Source organism: Vombatus ursinus, unplaced genomic scaffold (assembly GCF_900497805.2).
Source record: "Vombatus ursinus unplaced genomic scaffold, bare-nosed wombat genome assembly UNPS02014959.1, whole genome shotgun sequence".
NCBI classification, from domain to species: Eukaryota; Metazoa; Chordata; class Mammalia; order Diprotodontia; family Vombatidae; genus Vombatus; species Vombatus ursinus.
In genome coordinates, this window is record NW_020954737.1 from 8,840,859 (window position 1) to 8,866,740 (window position 25,882).

Here is a 25,882-nt window from a genome sequence, read left to right on the forward strand (position 1 = left end):
TTCCTTATGAAAGGCTATGATGTATTCTTCCCCTTTTTGGTCTGCGGCAGATGATTCTCCCAACTTTAGATTTAAATCCTTAGTTCATGTTTCAAATTTTATGTGATCATTTTCTTGGCAAATAGCATGCTTTTGTATACTAATGATTCATTTATCTGGCACTGTAGAGAGTTATCCCATAAAGGTGAATTTTGCAATGCTAAAACATTCCATTAACCATTTTTAATGAAAATATTTCTGAGATGTATTAATTTTGATAAATTAGGGTTACCATTATGACCATCAGTTATTGTCTATATTATGTTGTAATATAGTAATTTTTCTACCTTTTCCCTTGCTATCAAGCTAACACCCTGTTTTTTCAGGGTGTACCAGAGCTTACTAGCCTTCCTCTTTTTGATTTGCTACCTCTGATTTGTAATTTGGATACTTAACCAAGGTTTTTAGAACTACATGATTGTTGAGTCTGTAAGTTTTGGATGATGGTCCATATTGGCCTCATAAAGTAAAATGAAAGGCCATTATCTAATGTGACTTTAAAAGTATTTACATTTTTCTTTGTATTATGAACTTAATAAACAACCATTATGAACATTTCAGTATACAAAAAAGAACAGAGAGAAAGAATTATAGATGAAACTGTGAAGTTCTAGAATATACAGTTTTTTAAAAGTACATATCAAATTTAATACTATTAATAACAAAACTGTCTTGTTTGACTACTGAATTTCATTCTGTTTGTTTTTGTGTATTTTAAAATGTTCTTTTGATGATCTTTTTGTTTTACATCCCTATAATTGCCCAGTACTCCTTTCCCAACCCCCACAAAACAAACAAACAAACAAATAAACAAAAAAACAAACCTCCAACCCTTCCATATGACAAATAAGTATAGTCAAACAAAACAAATCCACACACTGGCTCTGTCTGACAAGCTGTGTCTTATTTGCTCCATGGTGAAAAGCATGCTTCATCATCACTGTTATGGTATTATGATTGGTCATTACGTTGTTGAGAATTCTTTTAGATTTGGTTTCCTTTACATTATTATAGTCATTGTACAAATTGTTCTGGTTCTGTTTATTTCACTCTGTATCAGTCCATTCAAGTCTTCCCATATTTCTCTGAATCTTCCCTTTCAACATTTCTTACATTGTCGTAATACATTATGTTAATGTACTGTAATTCATTCAGCCATTCACCAATTGATGGGCTTGCAACCACTTTGCTCAGTTCTTTTTACAATTAAAAAATGCTACGGTAAATATTTTTATATGTATGGGTCCTTTTCACTCTTTCAGTGACCTCTTTGTGGTATGTGCCTTTCAGTGACCTCTTTGTGGTATGTGCCTTTCAGTGTTATCACTTGTTCTAAAGGTATGCACAATTCCATGCATTTTTGGTTATAGTTTCAAATTGCTTTCCAGAATGACAGGACCAATTCATAACACCATCAGCAGTGCATTAAAGTTCCTGGTTTTCCACAGCTCCTCTAACAGTTGTCATTTTCCTTCCTCTTTTGTCAGTCTTGTTGAGCATAATACAGAACTTCAGAGTTATTGTAATTCGCATTGCTCTTATTAGTGATTTGGAAATTTTTTATGGAGTTACTAATACCTTGCCTTTCTATTTTGTAGCCTGCCTGTTCAAAATCCTTTGACCATTTATCTCTTGGGGAATGTTTCTGGTTCTCATATATTTCTGTCATTTCCAATGTGCTTTTTTGAGTGCTTTGTCACAATTATTTCATTGATTCTGTCTAGTTTACTTACTGATTCTTGGCTGGTAAGTGGAATGTTACAATAGTTTTCATTTCTCATGTTTATTTCAGTAATGGAATGCTAAGTTAATTGTAAATTCTGTGGGATTATGGAGTCTCTTTTATGGAAATTTCAATTTAGATGATTTTTAGTGATGTCAACAGAAATCAACTGCAAACAAAGTATTTGAAGATTGCTGTGATTCTAATAGAAAAGAATGTTTATTGTTTCTTTTGCTTTTAGTTATCTTGTAGGGGATGAATTATTTGTGGTAATGGAATACCTTGCTGGAGGGTCTCTTACTGATGTTGTAACAGAAACCTGCATGGATGAAGCACAGATTGCAGCTGTATGTAGAGAGGTGGGTCTTGTGTTTCCTCTTTGGTAAAATGGGTAGGTGGGGGTGCAGGAAAGAAAGTCTGCGCACGTGTTTTAACAATGTCACTGATTATGTTCCCAGGAAGTTTCATTAGAACAGTTTTCTTAATGAAAATTCTTTAAAAGTTATCTCCATTTGAATTTACTTTTCATGTGGGCTCTCAATTGCCTTTGAAGTAGTCTGAGAGCTCACACATTCCAGTGTCATTGGATAAAGTGTGGACCTCTAGAGAACTCAGGTTACAAGCCAGTAAAACCCACTATGTAGTTAGCTGTATTAACCACACAAAGTAGATTTTAAACAAATCTTTTGGTATTAGCTTCCTAATCCTAACCCCCTTGCCCTTTTTCTTACCTTAAGATGTGGTAAAAATTCTTTCTTTGATCTCACCTTTCTGTATGGGCTTAGTGTAGATCAGCAGTTCTTAAACTTTTTGGTCTCAGGACCTCTTTGTACTCCTAAAATTTTTTGAGGACCTCCTATAGAGCCTTAATTTATTTAGTTTATTTTTATCAATATTTACAACATTAAAAATTTAAACATCTCTAGTATTATTTTGAAAATAATTTTAACCTTGAAGACCCCCTAAAAGGGTCTTGGAGACTCCCGGGGTCCCTAGACTGCATTTTGAGAACCACTGGTGTAGATTAAAGAGAACATCTGGCTGATTGTCAGTGACACTCATAGTCACCCTGTCCTGCTGTCCCAGGAAGCATTCATGCTAAAGTTCAGGTTTTTGAAGGCTAATTTTGTGTTGTCTGTGTTACCTGCTTTGCAGCTAAAATTGTAAATAGTAAATTTCACTATCATATCAAAGTGACTAAGTGGATTACAAACTATTTGACCATATGTAAGAATGAGCACATGATCTTATATTGCCTCAGTTTTTGTTTATTTATTTTGAATGTGAAAAATATTTATCCTTTGAATATTTGGATCTTGGGTCAGTTATTTGTAGGACAAACTTGAGAAATGGAAGGGAAAGCAATTCATACTGAGCAAGTGTGAATGATTGTTCCATCTCCAGAAACAAGGGTTTTCTAATTTTTGTAAGTTGACAGAATCTTCAGGAATATTCTTTATCCATTTCTATTTAGAAATTTTGATTTTATTTAATCATATATTTTTCTATCTTAGGGTAAGAGATGAAAAAGAAATGGTTTTGGGAGTTCATAGGGTTATAGATTTAGAACTGGAAAGGATCTTAGGGTTCATCTAGTCCAGGACCCTCTTTTACTGATAAGGAAATGGCGACTCGGAGAAGTTAAGGAACTTTCCCAGAGTCACATAGCCGGTAGACAGAGAACAAGTACTTTAACTGTGAAGTTTTTTGTTGTTTCAGCTACATCACACAGCCTTTCTACACATATCATTTTTCTTTAAACAAAAGTAGAAGATATGTGTGTAACTTCTTTTGTTAGAACTATTAATCCTTCATATTTATTCTATTCTGAAAACTTCTAAACTTTAGTATGGTATCACTCATGAGTTCTGTGAATGATTTAGAGGATATAAGAATACAAGTCTTGACATTGATTGTTCTTGCTTATTTTACTAAATGGGAAAAACCGACGGGAAGGTGACATGTTTGAGCAGCTCAACTGAGTTTTTTAGTTGGGTGACAAATAGTTTTGGTGATCATACACAGTACCATATGATTGAGATAAGGAAAAAAATAGCTTCCTTGGTAGGTGGTATAGAATTTGAGGTTTGTATTAGAAAGTGTTCAGATAGCAAATTCTAAAATTTCAGAGTACTTTTCTATTTAAGGAAGAAGAAGCTATCTGACCAAGCGACAGACAGAAACAGTGAAAATTTAAACAAAGAGGAGGATGAATTTGTTACCTATTTAATGTTTCTGTACTTGTCCCCTACCCCACCCCATATTGTTTTGGTTTAATGCATTCACTTATCAAGCAATTTTTTTTCTAGTTATGTGTTTCTGTCTTGTTCCATTAATAAATTCATTAAGCCAGATACTGTCTTATCTTAAATTATCTTTCTCAGCACTTGGAATAGTGTTGTATATATAGTAGGCACTTAAATATTAAATGAATGAATATGCTTTTTATTATCATTATTCTCTTTGTAAGAATATGCCTATAGTTTTAAATACCTATCTGCAAGATGTTAAGTAACTTGGTTGGATCCCTTGCACAGAAAAGAAAAGAAAGCTTAGCCTTTGTCATGTGGGTAAATAGCTACATAGAACCAGGGCACTCAGATTCTCATACTCTGATGTGCAGTTAATGAACTTGTAAATTCAAATGAACTGACCACAAGTTCATTCTTTTAAAAAATTTTCTTTTACTATTGCATTTTGTTTTTACAAGATAGTTTTCTGATTTAGTTCCACTCCCAAATAGAATTCTTCCTCATAACAAATTAAAATAGTTAAGCACAATCAGCTGACAGAGCTAGCACTTTCAGGAGGGAGGCATGTTTCATCATCTGGCCTCTGAAACCAATATCAATCAGGAAATGGGAACAGAGAGAGGTTGTAACTTATCTACTATGAAATTTTGAAAGTATGATTTGAACCCAAGTCTTCTGCCTCTGATTGCATTTAATCTGAGTTGATGTGCCTTTTAGTGTTGCCTTCATGTACTCTTTTGTAGTAATTATGTATACTATTTCCCTACTTCTGCTTTCTTTGTTATGAATCACTTTATATATTTCCTTGTTTCCAAGAATTCTTCTTCATTTCTTACAGTGCAATATATAATTAATATACTTTAATTTGTTCAGCTGTTCATTCCCTAATCAAGGGGACTCCAATTTGTATCCAGTTTTTTTGGCTACATGAGATAATGATAGAATTTTAGAACTAAAATGATCCTTAGAAATATTTAGTTCAACTTCATTTTATCCATTTGGAAGCTGTGCATAAATATGAACAGATTTCCCTATGATCACAGACTAGTCAATAGATGAGTTTCTTATCCTAGACGTAGAGTTGGAAGGGCCTCCAGAAATCATCTAGTCTTCAGTCCATGTGTGAGGATCCCTGTGGGCCATGTAATGACTTAGTTTTTAAATGTGATATTATCTGTGTTGTATTGCATTTTTTAATTTATTTTGCCAAATATTTCCCAATTGTATTTTAATCTGTGTGGGCTACATGGGGTTTGACCTTTCTGCTCTAGTGTGATCCCTTGTGTTCTAAAGATGAGGAACCTTTGGCTCAGAGGGCTCAAGGGACTTACCTGCCAGGTAAAGTGAGCAGCAAAGAGCCAGAATTCAAACTGGAGTCCTGGGCTGCAGATCTTGTGCTGACTGGATCTACAGTCTTTTGTAGGTCAAAGCGTCACAAGAAGACATTAAAAATTAGAAGGGTCTTTGAGTTACTGCATAACTTGGCATTTAAAGTGTCTTGTGTAGTCATGATCTACATTAAGAAGCAGGGATGAGTGCATGGTCCAAGGCATTTGTGGTGCAGGGGTTTCTGGATTTGTAGTCACATGTTGGCTTTTAAACTTACTACCTTTGTGATCCTGAGCACATCACTTTTGTCTCTCAGCCTCAGTTTCTTCATCTGCAAAATGGGTGTGAGATGGACTAGGTGATCTTTGAGCCCCTTCCATCTCCAAATCTGTGAGCCTGGGAGGCTAAATTGATATTGTTTCATTTTAGTTCTCAGTGTATTTCAGAAGGGTCATTGGTTAGCTTTTGTTTTTCTCCTAAATTTGTCATGTATTCTGCCTCTTTAAGTTTAAAAAAAATGAAGTTGATGATGTTATCATAGTGATCTTTCTGTCTAAGTGTGGTGTGTGTGCTAGTGGTTTTGTCTTTTATTAATGTCACCACCAGTGTGCCTTCTGAAGGACACTACTACAGCTCAATGTGTTTGAGCAGCAATTGGTTGTACCCAGCACCTGTTTTCTATGCAGATGTTTTTTCTCTTACACAGTGTTTACAAGCTCTGGAGTTTCTACATGCCAATCAGGTGATTCACAGAGACATCAAAAGTGATAATGTGCTTTTGGGAATGGAAGGATCAGTTAAACTCAGTGAGTAAAAAATGTCATTTTTCTATTCTAATTTGTACCACTTTTAAAGAAGTCACTACTACTACTACTCCTCTTACTACTACTACTACTACTACTACTGATTATTTTTGCTGTCTCGTGTGTTGTGTGTACACACAAACACGCACAAAGGCTGGTGGTATCTTTTATGGAGAAAAATCTTTCTTAGGTTCTCCAAAAGGAATTTGAATTGTCAGTGCTAGCTAATATAGTAGGTATGTATATCTCACTGTTTATAGTTTTCTGAAAGCTTTTTGAGTCTTGGGAGTCCAGATTGTACTGGCTCAAAAGAGCTTATTGTTAAATTTTCAGTGTGAGTATTTACTTGGAAATGGGCAAATGCCACAGATCTGGGCCTGACATTGTTTTCTTGATTGTCAAGATCTAAGAAAGTAATAGAGAAAATGTTAATGAAGATTAAACTTAAAAGTGTGTCTTGTGTTTTCAGAGAGCCAGTTGTTAGACATTAGCCAGCCTGGGAGTTTCTGTAGCATATGACATACATATCCTGCCATAGAATCGTAGATAAATATTTTAATGTACTTTAAAAGAATCATGGATTAGACTTAAAAGTAATCTCAGAGGAGATCTAGTACAATCCTTACATTACACAAAAGAGAGATTAATCATAGAGTCACTGAGTTAATAAGAACCTTCATATTTGGAACACAAATCTAAGTCTGTTGGTCTTACTTCTCCAATAAAACTGGACTTTTTTTTAACCTTTTAAAAAGCAATAGATTTAATAGGGTATAGAAAGTTACAAATACTTAATGTACAAACTGTTGTATTTTCTAAGCTGCACTGGAATGCCCCCTGAGTCTTGGACGGTAACTCTAAACTGTTGTTTATTGTTATACAGCCGACTTTGGTTTCTGTGCTCAGATCACCCCAGAGCAGAGCAAAAGAAGTACCATGGTGGGGACCCCTTACTGGATGGCACCGGAGGTGGTCACACGTAAAGCTTATGGGCCTAAAGTGGACATTTGGTCTCTGGGGATTATGGCGATTGAGATGGTGGAAGGAGAACCCCCATACCTTAATGAGAATCCCCTGAGGGTAAGTACAGCAGTGACCTACAAGGCCTGTTTTATACAGAAAACCAGAAAGTGTCTGAGGCAGGATTCAAACCCAAGACTTCATTATTCCAAGTATAGAGAGAGTTCTGTGTACTATACACTACTGCCTCTCCAGTTTGAATCCATAGTCACTAGTTTGAATCCAGTCTTAGTACAGGTTATATTAAAGTATTTAGGTGAGAGTTTATTAATATTTCAGTTTTTAAATTGTTTCAATCTTTAAATGCCCCTCTCATATTTGACACTAATTACCATACTAGGGAATGATCCTTTTAGAGCAATGCTTGTCCTTTAAAAAAGATTTTCAAAATTATAGAGATTGCATTTGAGATCTAGTAATTTAAAGAATAAAATTATGATATGTTTGTCAAAGTTAGAGCTCCTTTGTTTATAAATTTCAGTCATGCTTCATAATTTTCTTAGTGTTAGTCCTTAATTGAATTTGACCAGTGTATAAATGTCATGTATTATTTAGATGATGTCAGCCAGAAAGTTCTAAGCTTCTGAGGTAATCGTCGTTGACTTTCTTAGGACTGTCTGTGTGGGTATAGAATGTTCAAGATGGAAGGAATCTTAGAAGTCATCTAGTCTAATCAGATTATTTTCCCCAGGAGGAAACTGAGACCTTCATAAGTCATGACCTGTCCTAAGGTTATTTTTCTAGTACATAATCTAAAACGGAGGTAATAGATGAGTGTGAAATATAAATATAACAATAATGTTATCATGAAATGGGTGTGGAGCCGCTCTAACCTTTCCCTTAAGATGTTTAGGGGTAGCAGCTGTGGTGAATTGAGGGATTCATGAAGCAGAAGTGCTCTGCTAATCTTTCTGAAGAAAAACTGAGCTTTCAGAGCTAACCAAGTGTGACAGTGCTGTTTTGTTTTTAGGCCTTGTATCTAATAGCAACGAATGGGACACCTGAACTGCAGAACCCGGAGAAACTCTCCCCAATATTTCGAGATTTCTTAAATCGGTGTTTGGAGATGGATGTAGAGAAAAGGGGTTCAGCCAAAGAATTGTTACAGGTAAGTTTGTTCATAGGAGAGAATATGCCAGAAAGTCTTAGCTTTTGGAATCAGAGATAAAATTGTAACCATTTCAAAGGTTTGATTATTTCAGCACTTACACAACAAGTAAAATGCTATTGGTATTCGATACTAAGGCTTCATCTGCTGTAAAATTGAGTTTTTGCACCTTAGCTTTATTACTACTTACACTGACGTATCTGTGGTTCATTGAAATGAAGGCTTTGTGGAAGTTGGAAAAACAGAAAATACTCATTTTTCTAATTATTGAAGCCATTTTAATGGGATTGCTGCAGAAGTCATACTTTCATGCCTCATTGTAGTTTGCAGGTCACTCTTGAGTTCTTGAAAGTTAAGTCAGAACACAGGTTCTCTCAGTTTCTAACAAGCTGATAAGTCTTTGTGTAAAATGCCAAAGACAGTGTGTCTCTGCCTAAGGAACAGTCTAACTCAATACAGAGTGACTTACTACCAATGTTTTGGGCCAGAACAATCCATGGAATGAAGAATGCTGCAAAATGCCCCCAAGGAATCTGTCCTCCTGTTTCTGTGGTAGAGTTAATGGTAAAGGGAGTAGAGGTTGCTAAGAATTGTGCTGTTTTTACTGTTACTCTAACCATTAATTTTTAACTGTTAGTACTCTAAATGTGAGATCTTTGTTTTATCTATATCCTTTTTGATATCCTGGATATAACAGAAACCAGAAGACGTAAAGAAATAACCTAACTGGAACGATGACTTACAAATATCCCTCAGGGAAGAGAATAAAGAAATTGACCCAAGTTGGCTTCATTATGCTTTTAAAGGGAGCAAGGAACATCATTTCACCAATGCTTTTTAGGGTTCATGATGACTTAAGCAAATGTGCCACTGTAAATACAATTGTGTCTTATCACTTCCTGGGGATGATCTCATTAACTGCCTTGGATTCAAGTATCACCACTATGTAGATGACTGCTAGATCTCTGTTACAAAAAGCCTCTGTTTGTCTCCCTGCCACCTCAAGTCTCTCCCTTCTTCAGGCCTAGAGTGAGATTCCTAAAATAAAGGTCTTTCCTTGTCACACTCTGCTTAGAAAGTTCCAGTGATTACCTGTTGTTTCAAAAATCAAATACAATTTGACTGCAGCCTGCCTTTCCAGACTTAGTGAACATTATTCTCCTTTATTCACTCTACAATCAACCATACTGGCTGCTTGCCACTACTTGCTGCTTGTAACTTTGTACAGGCTAATGCCTCAGTTGGACTACTTCCTCAACTTCTACTACTTAGATTCCCTAGCTTCCTTTAAAGTTTAGCCCAAATGGCCCTTCCTAATTAACACTAGCTAGAGGCACTAACTGTTAATACCTTTCATTCACCACAAAAAATTATCTTGTATTTACTTTGTCTATACAATGTGTCCCAAAAGTCTTAGTGCTGTTTTATAGCTTTAAAAACATCTGTAGCTTTGATAGCTATAAAACTGCATTAAAACTTTTGAGACACCCTGTATTTGGTATTTACTTTTATGTGTTCATGTTATTTCCTAATAAGATATAAGCCCCTTGGAGACTCAGATCTATTTTTTCCCCCCTTTTGTGGTCGTAATGCCATGTACTTAATAGATGCTTACTTTACTGATGAAGAAATAGAGACTTTTTTTTTTGGAAGAACTGGTCAAGATATAGGAAGCAAAGTTAACACATACCTTGATGTTTCATGACTTCAGAAAAAAAAATGGGCATGAAGAAGATGATGAAATCTGGTAGAAAATATGGTTTAGGATCAAGAAACAGAAGAGGCCAAGTGTTGCATAAGCTATTCACAATCCTTAATCTTGTACATTAAGAACACTTCAAGAAGAGGGCCAAAAGATGACGAAGGTGGTGAGCCCCAAGTGTCTTTAAAAGTGAAATTGACTATACCTTGTCATGATGACTGGTTATAGATATCGTAGTCATTTAAATATCAGCTACCTTTAGTTAGTTTATCAACTCAGAGCAAAAGTCAGAGTAAATATCACACCTATGGCAGAAAATTATAAAGGCAGAGCAATATCGTATATACCTTCCCTACAAAATAGGAAACAGACTAGAGTAAAAACATTGACCATCACAATTTCTCAGAAAAGTTTAATCAGTGCACAATGGTCACCAAATTAATAGACTAAAAGAATCCAGAAGCCGCCTTAGTTTTAGCAAATAATCTATTAGAAAATGATATATGGCAGCCAGGGGCAATGTTGATTTATAGTACAAGCTCATCTTCAAAATAGTACAGAGGAAGATGATAGAAGACTCAGTAGTAGTAGAGAAGAACTGCTGAAAATCAATTAGGCAGCATGCTTAGAGCTGTAGCAATCCTAGAGTGGGCAGCTAGGTGGTGTAGTGGGTAGAATGCCAAGCCTGAAGTCAGGAAGACTCATCTTCCTGAGTTCAAATCTGGCCTTAGATCCTTACTAACTGTCTGACCCTGGGCAAGTCACTTAACCCGGTTTGCCTCAATTCCTCATCTGTAAAATGAGCTGGAGAGGGAAATGGTAAACCATTCCAGTATCTCTGCCAAGAAAACCCCAGATGAAGTCATGAAGAGAGTTGGACACGACTGAAACGACTGAACAACAATATGAACCTAAAATATCCAAAGGATATTTTTAGATTAAACCAAAGGACAGCAGTCATGAAATGGAATAGATCTTCTCCTGTTTTTAAAGTGATGAATTTTCATCAGTAACAATAGTGAATCTACCAGATTGGGACTCTGCCATTTCAACATTAGGTATATTCTTGGGAAGTGGGAACGATGCTTAAGATGAGACTATGGTCTTGCCAGATAAACTACGAAGAGTAGAAGTGAGGCAATTTTAAAGTTTCTTAGGAACTGATTTTCATGATGTCTCAAAGAAATTCCAAATGAAATAAACATATTGGAAAAAGGACAAATTAAATGTCTCCCTGCAAAACATCAGCAGTAATCAGTGCATGCATCTACTTTCTTTTCTTCCATATTTATTAAAAGGGAACAAGTAGGTTTTTATAGATGATTTTCTGTGGCATATTTCTTCAATTTACATGGCTGGTTGAAAGGTATAAGAAACAAAGTTCTGGGTTTTGCCTTAAAATTTTTTTGACTGGGTTGAACAAAATATGAAGGCTTTCCTTGTAAACGAGGACTCTCTCACACATTTAGGTTGTTCATAACTGTACTTTTCAACATTCTATGGAATTTTGACATCAGGATGAGTTATCAAACAAGGAAACATAGCTTTGTTTAAGGTTATCACCATTTTCATGGAAGCTGTCCTAAGCAAAGTCTAAATAAAAGACTCATTCCTTATTGATGTTAACATTCTCTAAGTGTTATATTTATGGATTATGTACTAATTGCATCAAGCTCCAGTACAGATCCAGCCTTCTCTCTGAAACTCAGAATAGTGGGAAAAGAATTGACCTAATTATCCTAACTAAAAACACTGGATGGAAAACATATAGTGCCTATACTGTGACATTCAGCTAGACACGTAGCCCATGGTATTTGCCATTATAAATATGTGTGTGTATATGTGTCTCTTGGACAGGAATAGACAGTAAGGTGGGCCCAGAATTGTGAAGGGCTAAAAAACATTTGGGAAATGCTGTTTGAAAAGTCTATTTCTTTAACATCAGTGCTGTGGTGAATGTTATCTGGCTGCAAATCATGAAATACCACAGTCTTGGAAGAATCGAAATTACAAGTAACCCAAAGGATTCCCGCATACCCCCCCCCTTGAAAAAAGATGCATGATAAGTGTAAGTGGGATAAAGTATGCTACCAACAATGGCTTGTATGCAATAACAAAGATTTTATGTATGTGTATTCATTGTGTGTGTGTGTATGTGTGTGTGGATTGTAAGATCAGACCAAGTAATGGGGTCACTCATGCTGTGAGTGGGACCTTCAAGCGCAAAATACTAACATCCTACGAATGAGGCAGAATAAGAATCCAAGTGTTTTGGGTTGCTAGGTGGCATAATGGGTAGAGCACTGGACTTGGATTCAGGAAGACTCATTCAGCTTCATGAGTTTAAATCTGGTCTTAGACACTTGTTACCTGTGTAACCCTGGACTACTCACTTAACCCTGTTTGCCTCAGTTCCTTCATCTGTAAAATGAGCTGGAGAAGGAAATGGCAAACCACTTCAATATCTTTGCCAAGAAAAGCCCAAATGGGGTCACAGAGAGTCAGACATGACTGAAATGACTCAACAACAACAAAAACAACAGCAACAAGTGTTTTAGTTTAGTCACCTTTGAGATACCAAGGGGATCAGAGGATTGGTACTGAGGTAGGTGAATCCCATGTGAAAGGTTTAATGGAAAGATATGAATGAAAATCAAACCTGGATGAGGTGGTTTGGAAGCGGTCTGTATCAGTAGAGGGGACTGCCCACATTGATGAAAACACAGTTCTGTCAAGGTGTTAAATATTGGTGAGGTCATGGCTAAATAAGCTTATTCAATGAAAATACAGATGATGGTTCAACCTGTTCCTATGTGGTGGTATTATCTTAACTCCAATGTATAAATAATGTGTTCAGTTTTTTGGTTTAATTGTGTTATAGTCTGTAAAAGCAGTCTTTAGGGTTCAGTGAGAGAAATGGGTTACAAATTTACCATTCTATTTTTTTTTTTTCTTCTGGCAGCATCCCTTCCTGAAACTGGCTAAACCTTTGTCTAGCTTGACACCGCTGATCATGGCAGCTAAAGAAGCAATGAAGAGTAACCGTTAATAGCCTTGCCATTTGTGGCCTCATCTTTCTTTTGTTGTTTTTTTAAAAAAGAAGTCTTTATAACATATAAAATTGTTACTCTTTTTAGGGGCTTGAAAAAAAATTGTCAGCATACTGGGGTGGTTGGGGGGAACCAATCCCCACTCCCTGGAGACATCTAAGACACAATTAAGGAAAAGAATTGTTATGACTTTCAAAACAACCCCTTTTTAGGGTCCAAGAGAAAGTGTGGACTGAATCACTGGCCTTTCACCTTTCTGCCAACAGCCCAGCAGTGCCATTTATCAAGCTTGGAATTTGCATTTTATTTTATTTTTGCTGACTTTGCTCACAGATCCCATTCATTGTACCCTTTGGGGGCATTTTCAATACTTGAATGGCAGATTCAAGCTTTCAGAGAAAGGCATTTGTTTGATCTGCTAGTCTCCTCTCCTATTTCCCCCTGTCCTTCCTGTTCCTTTACCTGCTCCTTTTGGATTGCTTTGAGAAATTTTTTCTCATGCCTAAATTAAAGCAAGTGTGATAGATATTATGTACTTCCTTATATTAGAAAAGAGGCTTCCTATGATTTAATTTTGTGCAGAAGCCAGGACCAGCTACTTTCAGCACTGTTACATTCAATAACATTTTAGTTATTACAAATCATTTTGAGGAAGGGAAGGTGTTTTTTTTGGGGGGGAAGGGGCTTGGGGAGATTAAAATTAAAAGAGTCTTTTTTAGAAATATCATGGTGGTGATGTTTGGAGTGAAAGTTACAAGTAGAGAGGAGAATCTTTTTAACTAAATCATTGAGGCAAAGGAAGAGACCTCATTGACAATTGAGTCCCTGCAATGTTCATCTTCCTTTCTGTTCCTTTGGATTTGTGTTGGCTGCAGTTCACAGTTAACTCCCACTATGTACTTGGTTTCAGAAACCAAACGGTTTGTTCTTACCCCAACTTGGATTCTGTCGCTTTGGCTGGTGCTTCTTTTTTACTTTCTTCATCAAATAAGTTTGTGTATATGTTGTATCATTTTTTTTTTTAATTCCCAACAGCAAATAATGCGATAACCATTGGATTTTCAGGATTTGAATATTAAATACCTTTTAAAATATTCCATTTAAAATACACAAATAATTTAGTATATTGGGGAATATTATAAGTTAAGAGACTTGAAAATATATGAACTGAAACTTGGTATTCCCAGAAACAGATGTAGTTGTATTAATGAAGAGAGTAGAGAAGTTTAAAGACATCTCACAGGAATGAAGCTTGCTACAAACTGGGGAGATTCATCTTGAATTATGAAGAGGTCCCAAAACTTCACCAATATTTTACTGGCTAGGATGACATAAATGAGTAATTCCACAAATACTGCTGCTAAAGGACTTGTGGATCATTTCATTTACTGAGTTGCTATAGGTTTAAATTAGGAGCTGATGGGTCACTTTGAATTCATGTGAAGTTCTAAATTTCATGTACGAAGAAATTGGAAAAGGGAAGTAAATAAGTATGAAATGTATTTTGATGTCTATAAGGCATCCTTTCTGTTTAAAAGTTTTGACTTGATTGAAATTTTTAAAAGCATTTTGATGTTCAGAATCATCTCTCACCTATAATGTTCATTATTAATAGGAGCCTTTTCTTAAAAGCTATACTGCTTCATCTAAAATGCTAGGAGCTTAAAAAAAATTCATTTGGTTCTTGCAGTTATTTGCTTCTACACAACCCTATATTCACTGAGCTACATACCAGCAATGCCAAATCATGAGTAAGAAAAATTAAGTATTAGGGATACTTTCTGAAAAATGGGAAAATAAACATTTTTAAAAAATGTATTCCTTGTCATCAAAGAAAGCTGGCCCATGCTTAATTTCTTCTTATATCTGTGTTAAGATATGACTGTGATAAATAGAAATGACTACCAGAAAGGTTTTCGCCAAAATCATAAAACAAAACCTGTAACTAGAGCACTTAGTACAATGGTCTCTGATTTCAATCTGTCTTGATTTTTATTTTTCATGCATTGGCCCTTCTGCAATGGTTTATTATTTCATCGCTGTACAGCAACAAAATGCCTTATTCCCTTTGAAAAACTCTCGTGCCTCTTGAGTTTCAACTTCTTAACATTCTGCTTTGTAAGCAGTCACTAGGTAGATTTGTATAAAAAAGATACTCCCGATGGAGTAGAAAAACCTAATGATCAAACTGCAATGATCATTCCTCAAGAAGGCAGTAACTTTGGGTATTGAGTTTATAAATAGCTTCTATTTCTATACATGAGCCATAAAAAGCATGTTCACTGGATACAATGTCAGTGCCCCCATTTTTAAGCATGTCACTCAGTAAAGGGCTTTTTGGTTTATAGGAAGAGTTTGGAATTATATTTAGTTTTTTTTTTATTGATGGTGCCCTGCGTGTCCGTTGCTGGCAATAGACCGTGCATCATGAAAATCTGACTTCTGGGATATGGGACCTAAACCCCAAGTCTGTTCTTTACTTAGTAAGATAAACTAATCTATCATGTGATTATACTTTGATTATTTCTGAAATTTGTAAATTTTAAACAAAGTAGTGTAAGAGCAATAAGGAATTATGATTTATTAATTTTTAACAAGTAAAATGTCCTGATCTTGTTGAGAGAGCAAATTTAATTGAATCAAGATTCATTTTTTTTTTTTTAAGTAATTGCCTTTTAAAGTTATTTTTGTTTTCACTTTGGGTTGAAATGTCTCATTCAGATCCAGGTTACCTTAATAGTTGAACTCTGTTTATAAGGTATTATGTTGTAGTACTGTACTTAGCACTACAACGAAAGCTGTGACTTCTGGTGGCCATTAGGTTACCTCTCTCCCATTCTCTGGTGTCACAAACTTTAGGGATAGGTAATCCCAGGAAGCCACGGAAGTACTGAGATTGTTTTTCCCTATTGGTAATTGGTGAGCAAGTAGAGTCACTGGGATTACGTAAACTTCTCTGATCTTCCAAATATGACTGTTAAGCTGCTTAAACTTAACCAAGCCAACCACCAATCCAAAATTAACCTGTGCCTTTTAAATATAGTTTTTAAAGTATCTTTGAGTGTTTATTTTGGGGGACCCTTTAAATGAACTTTTGAGGTTAATTGTGTATGCTGTGTCCTAGCTAGATATAATCTTAGTGCATCTCAGACAGTAGTGGAGAGAAGTAGGAGTAGTAGGAAAATTGGGTGCTTAAGGAATTGATAACACTTTAGAAATCTCTTAAAATCCCCAAATATCCAGTGAGCATCTTTATATTTCAGTGCCCAATTATTTGAGGTTATAGTTACAAACATCCAGATGAGTATTTGCTTTGGGTGTTTTGCAGTGCAATTTCATAGTTTTAATTTGAAGTGTAACATTACAAAAACCAGATGTCTAAGGGAAAGTTTTAAAATCCATTGTCTTCCTGTCTCTGCCCTGTCCCCCTCCTCCAAGCTTAACAGTTTTTCAGAGTGTATATATTCACTCAAACAACAAGTATTTATTGAGCACCCACTAGAAGCAGTGAGCCACACTAGATATGCTGGGCTCCTTGTCTTCAAGGATCTTTGCTGTCTAGTTGTTTCACCACACTAGCCTTTTCAGAGTAGAGAGGCAGTAAGAGATGTAAGCCAGCTAACTTCTTAAATTTTAGTTCTGTAGTAAAAGGGTGGAATCAAACACAAATCTTGGGTAAAAATTTGTTGTCTTTTCTCTCTCCTTCCTTATTTTGGCAGATGGAAATGGAATTTAGGTGCAAGTAGGTATCTTATTTTTTATTGTCTTCAAATTTTATGTTGCCTTTTGTTTAATTTAATCCCTTATGTTATTTAATTGTTACTGCAACATTAACTACTGTATTTGATGTTCAATAACTTGTTCTTTTCAGGGCTAGAAATAAAAAATTTTTTAAATGTTTGTTTATCCCCTTCCCGAATTTTTATCTTTTTGGACCAGAATAGCTTTAAAGAATAAATGTTTAGATTTCTAATAGGTTGTGGGAGAGTGTGCTCAGTGTTTCTTAAAGTATGAATTCTTTTTTTGTATGACTATGGCATGAATTTTGTGTATAATGCTCCAATCTTCTTAAGATTTCTGGAAACATGAGTAAAAAGCGTAGACTTCCCTGTTCAGAACTGAGTTCATAAGAAATTTTTAACAACTTTTTCTGACTGTGAAGTCCAGGAAAACCACTATGGATCTATCCATATTCTCAACTCAGGTAGCATCAGTAGACTTGGCTGAATATTGGAAGTTTAAAAAAGTAGTAGGACAAGGAATTTATATACCACTTTTTTTTCCTTTTCTTTTTGAACTAGACCTGCAATATCATCTGAGTAGGGAGAATTCCTGGAAAGGAACTTCCTGTACCATTGTTGATTAGCACCTTTCTGCAATTTATCATCTTGGAAAGTTGCTTGGGGCACTGCGAGGTTAAGTGATTTTCCCAGTCACACAGTCTAGTGTCAGAAGCAAGTCTTGAACCCAAAGCTTCCTGACTTTGATGCCAACTCTTCATCAGCCTCTACACTGCTTCTCTCATGTGCTATGTGGACGAATGAATCTTTAAAATATTTTAAAGCAACATTTCATCAAGGATTTAATGGGAGTAGAAGTTGTAGAAACTTTGACATAGTACAGTAACTTCTGCTAACATTTAACTCATCCATGATTTCCTTGAAATGGTCTATATATAGACACCCTCCTGAAAGGCAAATATGTACCCATGACAAATCAGGCATTCATATATGCAGGCAATTGTGATTCCTCAGGTTGATTTTATGTACTTGGTTATAAAGTGTAGAGTACAAAGGATATTTAATATGACTTGAGTACTTTTTTTTCCCCAACATTCCAGTTACCTACCTTGTTCTCAGTTTCTTAATTTGTAAAATGAAGAGGTTGGACAAAATAAATTTTAAGGTTCATTCTAACTAAAAAATAGCTATTCTCTTCTGATTCTAATCCATCAGAGTTTATTTGCTGTGTTCATTAAGGACTAACTGACAGTTATCTAATTTAGGTGCAGTAATTGCTGAGCAGGACAGCTCGGTGGTTCAGTGGATAATAGTAAGTAGTAATAATAATAAATGGATAATAGTAAAGAAGACTCATCTTCCTGATGGTAAATGTGGCTTCAGAATCTTATTAGCTATGTGAACCTGGGCAAGTCATTTAACCCTGTTTGCCCCAGTTTCCTCTCTAAAGTGAACTAGAGAAGGAAATGGCAAACCGCTTTAGTATCTTTGCTAAGAAAACCCCAAATAGGGTCATGAAGAGTTGGGCATGACTGAAAAATGACTGAACTAGAAAATTGCTGAGCAAGTTGACTGGATTCTTCACTTGAACTCAGAAAGCATAAAATTCTTCTTTTGAATATTTAAATTATTGTTTCTTGAAAAAATGTCTTAAAGTAAAATTTCAAAGACCATTGCCGTTTATTCAGAGTTTCCTGCAAACTCCGTAGCATTTTTATTCTTTTCATTCATCTTATATAGCTACTATGATGGGTTTGGACCTTTGAAAAGTGTTTAGCATTATTATGTCATGAAGAATCACGTTTGAGTATTGAGAATGCATGTTTTTGTAAAATGTGTAGATATTTGTAATCTATGTTTTTGGGATGCTACGTGAGAGCAAACTGAATACTGACCTGCATGTGCTCTTCAGAACTTCACATATTTTACAATTGATGTATACTCTGTGCTGGGCATTTTGTTTCCTGTTGGAGTGTTTTTGTTAATGCTGTAGCTGGTTTCTTTGGTTTTTTCCCCCAAAGAGCACAGTTTCTCCGTTAGCCAATGTAGATACCAACTGCCCAGGCCCTGGTGATACAAAGATAAAAGTGTGCCTGTCTTAGCCTGCTAGACTTGTGGAATGCTAATGGTGAGTTAAAACTTAGTAACCTAGATTTAGGGCTGGAGGGGAGTTAAGAAGTCTGCTAGTTGAGTCTTTCGTGTTACAGGTGAGGAACTAAAGCTGAGAGGAGTGTTTTATCCAAGGTCACACAGTAGCAAGTGGGAGAACTGGGATTTGAACTCAGGTTTGTTAATTCCAAATTCAACATTCTTTCCACAGTAAATATGAAATAGACACATTTTTTAAATAGAAATTTCAGGAAGGAGAGAAGACATTAACAATTCAGGCCATCAGGAAAGACTTGTAAGAGGGTGACACCTGGTTATTGTTGGAAGGAAGCTAGAGATTCTGAAAGTTGAAAGTGAGGAGGTACGTTCCAAACCAGGGAGACCACCTGTCTAACGGCCCAGAGGCTAGAGAAGGAATACTATGTATGAGGAACAGCTAAAAGGTCAATCTGACCAGCACAAAAAATGCATGCAGGGGCAGAATATAAATAGAACCAGGAAAGTAGATAGGAGCCAAGTTGTGGTGGGCTTGAAAGCTAAGCTGAGGATTTTGTGGGTTTTTTTTTAATAAATAATGGAGCTACTGAAGAATTTTTAATAGAGAAATGTTTTCAGATTTTTGTGTTAGGAATATCAATTTAGCAACTATTGGGAGAATGTATTGGATGAGAAAGAAACTAGAACTTGGGACAGACCAATTATAAGTCCATCCCATGGATACTGTAGGATTGCTTAATTGATTCTTCCTGGCATGAATGGTATTACTCATTCTTTTTTACTCTAAAGGAGGTTTACTCTGAGAGATTGTATGAGGACAAATGATAGGTTGAACATAATGTTAAAAAAAAAACCTTTCTGGTAGTATGCATTTATGCTTTTAGTTATTGATATTCCAGAAAAGTACATAGTATTGTGCCTATGATGTAATCTGTGGCTTTTATCCTAATTTTCAAGGGATGCTCATCAAATGAAGTTCAGAGAAAGAGAGTGGTTACTTATGGATGTTGAATAGGTATCCTTTGATAATAATTTTCATGTTAGAAAAGCAGGAATAGGAAAACCACTTGTGGTTTGAATCCTCATTTGAATCCAGGAAGAAAGTTTTAATCCTCTGCAGGACGTTTTTTATGTATGGATATGTTTGAACTTCCTGGTAAACAGCATTTGGAAAAGCATATTTTATGCTATTTGTAAAAATGATGGTGGTTTTTTCCTCCCTCGGGATATCTTTAATTATGGAGGTACTTCCGTTGCCTAGAGATCGTACCATTTTGCTCAGGAGAAAAAAAAATGTAGTTTGGTATCAACACTACTAAACTTTTACATGCTTTTAGGGCTCACTAAAGTACTGAAGTTGAATAAGTGATTTTGCTGTAAAACACTAAATAGGGATTCACTTTTGACTTTGTATAACTTCTGAAAATGTACTAATGATGCTAAAATATTTCAGTACTTGGAAAGGTCTATTATTAATATGTGTGGGTATTTTTTCCACCGATCCAGATGGCAAACTATTCTTTGAGCTAATTTGTTTTGAGCAAGAGTGTGTGTGTGTGTGTGTGTGTGTGTGTGTGTGTGTGATGGGGTGGGTGGGCAGGGACGGTGTCATCCTCAGGTATGTGTGTGAGTGAATGATCTAGTGGCTAATGTCTCCAAACCTTAGGTTAGTTCTTGGTCGAGTGAGTCACAATTTCTCAGTGAGTACTTTAATCAAAGCCTTTCCAGTTTAGCAGTGTTACTCATCTCACTCAACCTGAGCTCCTGAATTTGTACAATAAAGGCGTTGAACTAGATGGCTAACATTTATGTTGTACTTTGAAATTTTCAGGGCATATATTCCCATTATTTTTAAATGATATGATTTATAATATTAAAATTTATTCAGAACTTAACTCCTTCCAAAAAGTGTTTCCATATACCGAACAAAACACAGAGGATTGTGTATGAAACCATAAATCTCCATGTCATGTCAATTGATACAAAACCAAAAGTGTATATAATAATTCCACCTGTTACTTTCAGAACTGCCCTGCTTTTTTGTGCTTCCATCTCTACTTTTTTACTCTTAAAAAAATATTGCAATGTCCTCCTTTTTGGCATTACTATTAAATTCCGTTTTCCTCCCCCCTCCCCCATTTTAAAAATGTTGCTATGTTGTTTTTGGCATTACTATTAAATTCCCTTTTCCTTCTCCCTCCCCCATTTTAATCTCCCAACACCCTTCATGTAGATCAGCATGTCTATATTGCTTGAGGTTATCCCCTCCTCAGTTTTATGCTTCCTTTTTTGGGGGGGGCAGGATGAAGCAATTAGGGTTAAGTGACTTGCCTAGGGTCACACTGCTAGTGTCAAGTGTTTGAGGCTGGATTTGAACTCCGGTCCTCCTGACTCCAGGGCCAGTGCTGTATCCGCTGTGCCACCCAGCTACTCCTTATGCTTCTTTCTTAACTGTGCCCTCTCCATACCCCTTTGTCTCCCTGTTTGATGTATTTCTTACTTGTGTTCCAACTCCTCCTTTTCAGTTGAGTGAGGTTCACTTGATATCTGCACCCTCCACCCTTTTGTGTGTGTCCCTGTGTATTCACACGTGTGGGATATATGTATTGCCCATGTAGGTTAGGTATATGTCTACATGGCTTGTCTAAATGTGATTCACAGGGAGTCGTGAATAGATCTGTAGCCTCTCAACCACTCCTTTCTTTGATTCCCATCTGAAGGGGCATGGGAAGGTTGTTATGAGGCTGGCCACTCTGTTCTCAGAAAGAGGAATCCTGAACTAGAATTAAACCTGTCTACCTCCCTAAATATTGCTACTCTAGAGGAAATTTTTTTGTTCTTAGATTCAAACTGTGCTCTGTAGTATGCCTTAAAGAGAAAAGAATGCAGCTTCACTTATATCAAAATACTTGATATCTTTCTACCAAATGCTATTTACACAAAAAGCCATCAATGATAATAATGAATAAGCCTGTATATCCTATGAAAGGGCAAACTGGAGAAGTTAATACAGATTAGAATATATCAGATAATTCAGAGAGTAAATTAATTATACCCTCACTTGGAACAAAATTGCTCTCTAGGGAGGAAAGCTGGAAATGAGGGACTTGGGGGAGGAGGGAAGCCATTGGGGATAGCTTTCCCCCATGTTGTTTGCCTTTCCCAAAGAGGATCTGGAACTACCAGTGTTCTTCAAGAGTGAAGGTCTTCTCTCAGCTCTAGCACCAACTCCACCACTTATGTAGGCATGCAATTTTAAATGATAATCCTTTCATCCGAGGAGAGTTTGATGCAAATGATCCATGTAGGGATACACGTATATACTGCTTATACAGGGAATCACTGGTAAGTAACCCACCCTTAGCATGCCATTTGATTAATGGCTGTATATTTATTAATCATAGCCCTATAGCAATCTACGGATAGTTAAAATAATTCCTCATTAATATTTCTAATTGAGTAGCTCAAACCCCCACTCCAGTTCATTAAATCCACACTCTTTAATGATCTAGAGAAAACTTTCAGTTGTAGTTCTTATTTATGTCTAAATTGCCAACTCTGTATACTTTAGTAACAAATGAACAACAATACACATTTATATAATTGTGTATACACATGCATAGAGTCTGAATCGAAGGGGTAGAACTTATACTGACATGTAACAGCAGACATTCCCCGATGGAGCACAGACACATTAAAATGTAATTGGGAAATGTTTAACAAAATGAAAATATAGCAATACCAATTTGTGGTTCTCTAAGTCAGTATGTGGTTGACACCACTGCTGTAAACACTCTTCTAGCTATAAGCAGTGCCACTGCTAAGTGGCAGTTGAATAGCCAGTTAGTAGTTGACTCGTCTGTACAGGCGTACCTCATTTTATTGCCCATCATAGATACTGCATTTTTTATTACTTCAAGGTTTATGGCAACCCCGTGTCCAACAATGTGCTCATGTGTTTCTGTGTCACATTTTGATAATTCTCACAATATTTCAAACTTTTTCACTATTTTATCTGTTATGGTGATCTGTGATCAGTGATCTTTTGATGTTACTATTAAATTTTTTTGGAGTGCCATGAACTGTGGAGAACTTAATTGATAAATGTATGTGTTCTGAGTGATCCACCAACACCGACCTGTCTCCCTGTTCTTGGGCCTCCCTGTTCCCTGAGACACAACAATATTAAAATTAAACTTAAGAACCCTAAAATGACCTCTTAAGTATTCAAGTGAAAGGAAGAGTTAACTGATGGGACAAATTTCATTGTCTTATTTTAAAAAATTGCCACAGTCACCCCAGCTCTCAGTAACCACCGCCCCAATCAGTCAAAAGACATCATCATTGAGGCAAGACTTTCCACCAGCAAAAAGATTACAAGTCACTGAAGACTTTTAGACAGTGCTATTGCACACTTAATAGAGAACAGTATAGTATAAACATAACTTCTATATGCACTGGGAAATCAAAGAATTGATGTGACTTGCTTTATTATGATAATTAAATTTATTGCGGTTGAACTAGGACCAAATCACTTTATCTCTCAGGTGTGCCTGTACTTATCTGCAAGCTCAGTCTCAATTCAATCATTGCAAATAATGATTAAGACTTTAACATTCTTTACTGTTTCTCAGGATAGTCCTTTTTCTCTTTGGCAGTGATAGGAACAATCTTTCAGCTTCTTTCAAAGTCTTTATAGAATTTTTATAAACTGATACTCATAGGATTTAAAGGTTATACTTAAGATGGATTGCACGAGAAGTCCATCTTTGATTATTTGCATAGATTGTTTATATAAATTCTCATGAAACAGATACATCTCTCTGACTCTATTGTGAAAAGCACACATGGAATAAATTTTTCATGGCTTCTCATGGATCATGGAATTAATACATCTCCATGCCTCCATAGGGAGACTTGCTTCACCTGAAGTCATTTTCTCATTTCAGTTTTCAAAGATCTTCGTGGGTCACAAATAGATACCCTATCTGTGACTCCGTGGGGGAAGTTGTTTAACATCGAGCCATTTTTCACTTGTTGCTTCTAGTTGGCAGTGCCAATTGGTATTCTCCCAGTATTCTACTTGCATTTTGAAGTTACAGTAAGTCTCCATGAGAGATGAATTTGAAAAATAGGTTACACGCATGCAAGGAAGCAGAAAAATGGGATATTTGGGTTTTCAAGGTGAGCAGAGGCTTATTAATCTGTTGGCTTTGGGGGTGAACGCATTGTGCTCTGTGGCTAGTAGAGCAGAGAAACTGAAGAAGAACGAAACAAATGGGAGGAAGGATGGACGGGACTGCTCAAAATGAGGGTTAGTTTGAAGACAGTCACATGCCAATTAAGGGAACGTCCAAGATTCTTCCCTTTGCTTCCACATGCTACGGACGTGGATATGTATTCATATGGAGTATTACACACACACACAACCCCCGTCTCTAACAGCGATTCACATAACTGAAACTACACTTGACTTGAGATTATTAATCCAACAATTGTATAAAGAAATTTGAACCAGCTGTATATTTAAGTGTGCCATACAGAGAATCTACACACTTTAATGAGTAATAAATTTTACAGTTTTAGTAGCATAAAGGAAGTTGCATTTTGAGAGGAAAAATAAGAAAGAGAACTGGTAACGGATGATAGCTTTGGAGTTGAGATGGCCCAAAGGGAAAAAGAAAATTATAGAAAATGCTAACTATGATGTTCAGATGCTGAATGCATCTTGTATTTTGGTGAGGCATGTTGTTTGTTTAGAGCCTAGTTTGTAAATTAAAGAATAACAGCTAAAATTTCCTCACATGATGCTTTTCTTGAGCACAGGTAGGTCCCTTTTGATTGGCATATCAGAAAGGGAATAACTTATAAAACCCCTATGCCTTAATGTTACTGGATCGGTTTCATGTAGTGCAGTGATAACTAAAAGTAAATTTGCTATTTAGAAGAAATTTGGATTGGAGGAAAGTTGGGGGAATGTATGTATGAATGGAGGGAAAGCCATTTTTTTAAGCACTCTGCATTATCTTTTCTCAAGGAGCTCACTTTTTTTTTTGTTTTTTTTGTTTTGGTGAGGCAGTTGGGGTTAAGTGACTCACCTAGATTCACACAACTAGTGAGTATTATGTGTTTGAGGCTCGATTTGAACTCAGGTCCTCCTGACTCCAGGGCCAGCGTTCTATCCACTGTGCCACCTAGCTGCCCCAAAGAAATTTTTTTTTTGTTTTGGTTTTTTTCAGGCGAGGCTGGTGAGGCAATCAGGGTTAAATGACTTGCCTAGGGTCACACAGCTAGCAAGTATTGTGTCTGAGGCTGGATTTGAAGTCAGGTCCTCCTTATTCCAGGGCCGGGGCTCTATCCACTGCGCCACCTAGCTGCCCCTAGGAACTTACATTCTAATGGGAGAGCGCATATGGAACGTTTTGGTTGCAAACTGGAAGAAGTCCCCTATCATGGGGCAGCAGCAAAGTATATGCTAATGCCTCCTTTAATGTAATTTTTATTGATAACATATCTGTTTCATATCTTACACCATTTGACACAGTGCTAAGAACTTTGGTGGCAAGAATTTTCTGAGTCTTCGGTAACAGTGGCTGCAGCCAAATTGCTAGGGTGCGCCTCCATAAGGAGTTGCTTCCCAACATGATGGCTCTTGGCACTGGGTGGGAAGTAATTAGGTTCAGGGTCCTGGGCTGTCTTGTCAGCGGTTGTTCCCTACTCCTATCCTGTGGAGAAGAAACAGTATAATGGAAAGAACACTGGATCCTGGGTTTGGATCCAAGCTTTGCCACTTACTACCTCTGTGACTTTGGGCCAGTCAGTCACTTGCCCATCTAGGCTTCCATCTCATTTATAAAATAATATAGATTAGATTTGAACCCTAAGGAAAGATCCTAGATTCAAAGCTGGACGGGACCTTAAAGTTCAATAAGTAGACCCCCACCTCATAAATACAGATGAGTAAATTGAGATCTATGGAGGTGAAGAGACCCAAGGTCACGCAGGTGCCA

At 36.4% G+C, this 25,882-nt stretch overlaps 1 protein-coding gene across 1 annotated transcript in view; it reads left to right on the top strand.

Moving 5' to 3' along the window:
* The window catches only part of PAK2 (p21 (RAC1) activated kinase 2), an 88,426-nt gene extending 71,500 nt beyond the window's left edge, over nucleotides 1-16,926 (top strand). The window contains exons 11-15 of the mRNA XM_027845166.1: nucleotides 2,004-2,121; nucleotides 6,050-6,149; nucleotides 7,030-7,226; nucleotides 8,137-8,274; nucleotides 12,939-16,926. Of these exons, the coding sequence (XP_027700967.1) occupies nucleotides 2,004-2,121; nucleotides 6,050-6,149; nucleotides 7,030-7,226; nucleotides 8,137-8,274; nucleotides 12,939-13,025 (640 nt within the window). The 3' untranslated portion in view covers nucleotides 13,026-16,926. The remainder of the gene's footprint in view (nucleotides 1-2,003; nucleotides 2,122-6,049; nucleotides 6,150-7,029; nucleotides 7,227-8,136; nucleotides 8,275-12,938) is intronic.
* Nucleotides 16,927-25,882: the final 8,956 nt, after the last annotated feature.